Below are 6,659 nucleotides of genomic sequence, written 5' to 3'. Positions count from 1 at the left end.
AATGTTATTATAACCCTAAATTTAAAAACAAACCCCAAGCATCCATGTGCCCATGCGGGCTAGTAGATACCTTACCCATTTAAGAGGAGCCCATGTAATTTCGGTAAGCTCTCCAGAGTGACAAACTACCCCTTACTTGTGTGCTGAGTAAGCTCAGTGGCTTGTAAAGGCAGCAAGCGAGAGCATCCTTCCGTGGGAAAACTTGACACACCTTATCCAGGCTGTCAGGGTCACTATCAGCCATCCTCTGTGATGATGGGCTGGGATATGACCTCCCTTGCCCAAGACCACGACCTCCCAAGTGCCACCGCTACTTCCGTGCAGCGCCCTACCTCACTAAAAACATTCGTTTGCTGGGCTGTGGACAGGGCACATCAGTTCAGAGCACTTGCTGCTGTTGTTGAGGACTCAGCGTTCAGTTCCCAGCACCACCCAACCGGCTGTAATTGCGGTGTTCGGGGATCCAGCGCCCTCTAGTGGTCTCTGAGGAGGGTGCAATGAATGTGGTGCGCATAAACACATGCAGGACCGTCATAGACATAAACACTCGGACACATAAAAACAAACTTTAAAGTTTATTTAGCAAAATAAAGTCATCGAGGGATTGCTTCCTACCCTAGGCTGGCTGATCTCCAACTGCTGAGAGCCCAAACCAGAGCTCTGGGAAACACACTTACAGGCAAACAGGAAACCTACGTGGAGTGGGAATTAGTTTCTCTAGCCACAGAGCTCCTTTTTCAGCCTAGGAGAGCCTACAGACTTATTTTTCAAAGTATTGGTTTTTTATATTATTATTTACTTATATTATATTATTATTTACTTTAAAAAATTAAAATATTAGCCTGGCAGTGGTGGCACACGCCTTTAATCCCAGCACTCGGGAGGCAGAAGCAGGAGGATCTCTTCGAGTTCGAGGTCAGCCTGGTCTACAAAGCAAGTCCAGGACAGCCAAGGCTACACAGATAGACCCTGTCTCAGAAAAAAAATTTTTTTTTAAATCTTGTTGAGCAGTGGTTGTACATGCCTTTAATCTCAGTACAGGGGCAGACGGATCTCTGTGAGCTTGAGGCCAGCCAGGTCTACAAAGTGAGTCCAGGACAGCGCTACACAGAGAAACTCTGTCTCAAAAAAAAAAAGAAAGAAAGAAAGAGGGGCTGGAGAGATGGCTCAGAGGTTAAGGTCACTGACTGCTCCTCCAGAGGTCCTGAGTTCAATTCCCAGCAACCATCTATAATGTAATCTGATCCCCTCTTCTGGCCTGCAGGTGTACATGCAGGCAGAGCATTGTATACATAATAATAAATAAATAAATCTTTAAAAAAAATAAAAAGAAAGAAAGAAAAAGACTGTGTCTCAAAAACAACACACAGAAAACAGATGTATGGCATATGCCTGTGCTCCCAGCTCTCAGGAGGTTGAGGCAGGAGCATGACGAGCTCTGGGTCAATCTGGGCTACTTACAGAGACTAAGTCTCAAAACAAACAATTAGACGCACCGCACCGTTCTAAATGCGTCGTCCGGCAAGTCTTAACCAGTGACTCCTTTTGGGGAACTACAGGCACCCGCCAGTATCCAGGAACGGAAGTAAATTCCTCAGACAAGGCATTTGTCAAGTGATGTCAGCTTCCCATTTCAGACCTAGACTAGGCCAAGTTCCCCAGCGCGGATAAATAGAGTCTCTAAGGGACAAAAAACAGACATATATCAGCAGTTATTTTTTTTCTAGCTGCCAACAGCTCGGGAACTTTGCTGACTGTACCCGGAAGGGGCCTGGAAGGAAAAGGTGCTGGAGACACGGCTGTGCCCGCCCACCTCTCCTGTGGCACTAGCTGCCCAAGGTGGGAGATGGAGGGTCGAATGACCTCTCAGCCTCCTCCCCATGCATCCCCTGGCATCCTCCGTCCTGGTCCTCTTCTTTTCACGCCCCTTTGGCAGTGCCACCTCCCCCGCCCACGTGAGATGGAGGGCTCAAGGGGGTCGTGCGCCCTGGAGAGCAAGCGGTCCCCACGGCGGCGTCTGCTAACCTGTGGGTGCTGCGGTGGCAGGCCATGTTAGGGCGGGCAGAGCTGCAGAGGGGTAGGAGGGGGCGGGACCCTTGGCCTTGGTCCCGGGGGGGGGCGGTGCCGGGCGCGAACCGTCCCAGGTCCCACCCAGGCGGGAGCAGCACAGGCGGTGCCCAGGCAGCCGCGGAGCCATGGACGGCAGCGGGCCTTTCAGCTGCCCCATCTGCCTGGAACCGCTCCGCGAGCCCGTGACACTGCCCTGCGGCCACAACTTCTGCCTCGCCTGCCTGGGCGCGCTCTGGCCGCACCGGAGCGCAGGCGGCACCGGTAGTTCCGGAGGTCCGGCCCGCTGCCCACTGTGCCAGGAGCCTTTCCCCGACGGCCTGCAGCTCCGCAAGAACCACACGCTGTCCGAGCTGCTGCAGCTACGCCAGGGCTCGGGCGCAGGACCCATGTCCGCGCCGGCTTCAGGCTCGGCCCGGGGCGCGACGCCCGAGCCCTCCGCGCCCAGCGCACCACCTACGGCTCCGGAGCCATCGGCTCCGTGCGCGCCCGAGCCTTGGCCCGCGGGAGAAGAGCCGGTGCGCTGCGACGCGTGCCCCGAGGGCGCCGCCCTGCCTGCCGCCCTCTCCTGTCTCTCCTGCCTCGCCTCCTTCTGCTCTGCGCATCTGGCTCCCCACGAACGCAGCCCAGCACTGCGCGGCCACCGCCTGGTGCCGCCGCTACGCCGGCTGGAGGAGAGTCTGTGTCCGCGCCACCTGCGTCCGCTGGAGCGCTACTGCCGTGTGGAGCGGGTGTGCCTTTGCGAGGCCTGTGCCACTCAGGAGCATCGCGGTCATGAGCTCGTGCCGCTGGAGCAGGAGCGCGCTCTTCAGGAGGTGGGGCGCGGGCACCTTGAGCGGGCACGTGGAGATGGGTGGCAGGCGGGGCAGGAGAGCTATTTAGAGCCCCCACTCTTCTCGGGCGGTGTCTTTTTATATATTGATTTGCTTTATTACTACTGTGGATGTGTACATGGGGATTAAGGGGACAACTTTGTGGAGTTGGTTCTCTCCTTCCATCTTTGCGTGGGTTTCGTCTTTCAGACTCGAGAGGCTCCTGCCTTAGTTTCCTCTCCTTTGTAACCTCTTCTAGTCTGCAGTGTCATTCGCTGGGGCTGGTATGGATGGAAGAGAAGTCGAGTCGGGGTGTGTGTGTGTGTGTGTGTGTGTGTGTGTGTGTGTGTATGTGTGGGTGTGGTGTGAAGCCAAGTCAGTATGGGTGTAAAGCCAGAGAGGGATTTGCATTAGGCCCCCGGAGCTGGTGGGGATCAGGAGCTGGCTGCAGGCTGGGCCCCATGGCTGATGTGCTCTTCTTGCTGGTCCCAACTCACATCTGTCCTCAACTGAGTCAGTCACTTTGGATGGGTGTGGCAGGCACCAAGGGAGCGATGGAGGTTGAGCTGGTCACACAGATCTTCTCTGTCCTAACGTTCTGGGGCCGTTGGGAACATGTGCCCAGTGTCTCGCTACCTCCCGCCCCCAGTTTCCTTTGGCCTCCATCCCGGTCTTGGCGCCTCTAGCTTTGGGATTTTCCGTCTCTCCTGCCTCGAGCTGTGACTCATAGGACCCAAGGGATTTGCCCGGAATCCCCATTTTTTAGAGTTAGATTGAGGGTGAAGGCTCTTTTGAAGCTAATCCCCAAGACTAGTTAGTGCCCTCTCTTCTGGTTCAGTCACGCCCCAATGCCATCCTCTCCACTGGGGGGGGGGGGGAGTCTCAAATAAATTGAGACTCTTAGGTGGCCCTATCCTGGCTTCTCTGGTTAACAGGTAGTCAGATGCCCACAGCCTGCTTCCTTGCTAGGAATTTGAGGATGGCGCTAACCTGGGCCAGAGGTGCTTTGGGTATATTCTGGGGTATCACTGTCATTTCCAGTCCCTTCATTCACAAATGCCACTTGTCTAGTCTCCCAGATCCTGAGATCTGTTGCAGGGCAGGGTCCTTTGTCAGACACCAAACTCACAAAGCCCGGTCCACAGGCGGAGCAGCCCAAAGTCCTGAGCGCTGTGGAGGACCGCATCGATGAGCTGGGTGCCAGCATTGCACAGTCCCGCCGTACCGTGGCCCTCATCAAGGTCAGAGTCCACCCTAGTCCCCCTGTGTACCCCTGAAGCAGGCCTCCGAAATCATGCATAAGCTTTCAGGGTGGAACCACCCACTGTAGATGTGCCCCCCACACACACACACTAAGGAACTGTTCAACCCTACTACACAGGAACACCTTGTTTCTGCTCAGATCCAGAGCAGGCTGGAGCTGGTCCTCTGTCCTCCTAGTAAGGCTGGGTGGGCACAAGCAGTCAGGGAAGGAGACAGCAGCCAGACCTGGTCTCTGGCCTTTACCCCCCACTTCCACCGCCCTCCCCTGCAGAGCGCAGCCTTGGCAGAGCGGGAGAGGGTGAACCAGATGTTTGCCGAGGCCACAGCCACCCTTCAGAGTTTCCAGACCGAGGTGCTGGGGTTCATCGAGGAGGGAGAGGCCACTATGTTGGGGCGCACCCAGGGTGACCTGCGTAGACAAGAGGAACAGCGCAGCCGCCTAAGCCGGGCGCGTCACAACCTCGGTCAGGTCCCAGAAGCTGACTCAGTCAGCTTTCTGCAGGTGAGGGCACCACAGTGGGGATTGCAGGGATGGGGTGGGGGTGGGGGTTGAATGATGGCCAATGCTACGGGTACCTGGCCCTTCCACGGCAGCTGTTACCTTCCCCGTGGGAGATGCTGTGGCCAGTGGAGCCTTAATGGGCGTTTGTCTGGCACAGGAGCTCTTGGTACTACGGCTGGCCCTGGAGGAGGGGTGCGGCCCTGGCCCTGGGCCTCCTAAGGAACTCAGTTTCACCAAGTCCTCCCAAGTGGTGAAAGCAGTGAGAGACATCCTGGTCTCAGCCTGTGCCGGCCAATGGGAGCAGCTGCGGGGGCTGGACAATGAGGAGGATGGGCTGCAGAAAGTTGGCTCAGAAGGTAGGTGCTCCCACCCCCCCCAAGATGACTCACCTCCTCCCCCAGATATGCTGTACGGGGCCCCCAGAGCTGGTGTCCTTCCAGGAATGTAGGAGGGAATGTGTCTGGCACTGGGGGAGAATCTGTAATCCTGCCAGGAATTGTAGCCATCCCCCCCAGCCCCCCACCCCACCCCGCAGGGGGCAGAGGGGATAATCCTAGCTCATCCAGGAATTTCAGAGAGATCGAGGCCCTGCATACAAAGCGGCGAGGCAGGATCAAGGGGATGGGGGGGGCGGGGCTCAAGCGCCACACGTGCACGAGAACACAGGATGGGCGGCTCTCCATCTTAGCCCTGCAGCCAGCAACAGGTAGTCAGAGAGCTGGCTTCCCCACCACCGCCTCTTCTTCTGCAGCTGATGTGGAGTCCCAGGACCCTGACAGCACTAACCTGCTGGAGAGTGAGGCTCCCAGAGACTATTTCCTCAAGTGTAAGTAGCCAGCCCGCTGCTACCAAGGGGCCTCCAGAAACAGGGCTTGGTGCCAGGCCCTTAGTCTCTGGGGTGAACAAGGTCATCTCCATGGGTGGTCCCCATGAGTGCTGGGTCTCACTGGCCCTAAAAAAGGGACAGGCAGGGCTGTTTGGTGGCGTGGTGGCAGGTAGGAGGTGGGGTGGGACACCTGTGTGGGACTCCCCCATCTGAACCTGGCTGTGATCTGTGTCTCTCTCCCACCCACGGGGTCAGTTGCCTACATCGTGGACTTGGACAGTGACACAGCCGACAAGTTCCTGCAGCTTTTTGGAACCAAAGGTGTCAAGAGGGTATTATGTCCCATCAACTACCCGGAGTCACCCACCCGCTTCACACACTGTGAGCAGGTGCTAGGAGAGGGAGCCCTGGACCGGGGCACCTACTACTGGGAGGTGGAGATCATTGAAGGCTGGGTCAGTATGGGTGTCATGGCAGAGGGTTTCTCTCCACAAGAGCCCTACGACCGGGGCCGGCTGGGCCGAAACGCACACTCGTGCTGTCTGCAGTGGAACGGGCGTGGGTTCTCAGTGTGGTTCTGCGGGCTGGAGGCCCCGCTGCCCCACGCCTTTTCACCTACGGTCGGGGTCTGCTTGGAGTATGCTGACCATGCCCTGGCCTTCTACGCCGTTCGAGACGGAAAGCTGAGCCTTCTTCGGAGACTCAAAGCCTCCCGGCCACGCCGCAGTGGTGCCCTGGCCTCCCCCACTGACCCTTTCCAGAGTCGCCTGGACAGCCACTTTTCAGGGCTCTTCAGCCACAGACTCAAGCCCGCCTTCTTCCTGGAGAGTGTCGACGCCCATCTGCAGATTGGGCCCCTCAAGAAATCGTGCATCTCCGTGCTGAAGAGGAGGTGATGGAGCGACCTTGCCCATATTGCCTGGGAGAAGACACCAGACTTAGAGAGACACCCCCACACACACTCCCAGCTGTCTCACTTCTAGAGGTCTCTGCCTTCTATAACTAGACTCTCCAGTTTTCAAGGCAGGGGTCCCCAGCCCCTGTCCCTTGAAGGACTCATTTGGAGAAGAGAACTTTGGCTGGGACGATGGCGGACTGCCCCAGCCCCTCCTTTTCCAGGTCTCTAGAAGTACCTGGCACACAGTAGGTGCTCAATAAACATTCGATGAATGAACGACTCCCCTTTTCA

The 6,659-nt window shown here is 57.0% G+C and overlaps 1 protein-coding gene across 1 annotated transcript; it reads left to right on the top strand.

Moving 5' to 3' along the window:
• The first annotated feature begins 2,129 nt into the window (after nt 1–2,129).
• Nucleotides 2,130–6,647, top strand: TRIM47 (tripartite motif containing 47). Its single transcript, XM_084751156.1, has 6 exons — nt 2,130–2,882; nt 4,025–4,120; nt 4,414–4,644; nt 4,802–5,000; nt 5,396–5,470; nt 5,726–6,647. Exons 1-6 carry the CDS (start codon nt 2,196–2,198, stop codon nt 6,364–6,366), a joined length of 1,929 nt encoding a protein of 642 aa, XP_084607282.1. The 5' UTR covers nt 2,130–2,195; the 3' UTR covers nt 6,367–6,647.
• Nucleotides 6,648–6,659: the final 12 nt, after the last annotated feature.

Source organism: Acomys minous (genome assembly GCF_964271855.1).
Source record: "Acomys minous genome assembly, chromosome: 12".
In the NCBI taxonomy this organism is placed as follows: domain Eukaryota; kingdom Metazoa; phylum Chordata; class Mammalia; order Rodentia; family Muridae; genus Acomys; species Acomys minous.
This window is presented reverse-complemented; position numbering and strand designations above follow the sequence as displayed.

Excerpts from the sequence above, each read along its gene's own strand:
- TRIM47 (XM_084751156.1), top strand. The coding sequence starts at position 2,196 with ATGGACGGCAGCGGGCCTTTCAGCTGCCCCATCTGCCTGGAACCGCTC. Across the intron at positions 2,883-4,024 it reads AGGAGCGCGCTCTTCAGGAG|GCGGAGCAGCCCAAAGTCCT; the intron begins GTGGGGCGCGGG and ends CCCGGTCCACAG. Across the intron at positions 4,121-4,413 it reads GTACCGTGGCCCTCATCAAG|AGCGCAGCCTTGGCAGAGCG; the intron begins GTCAGAGTCCAC and ends CCTCCCCTGCAG.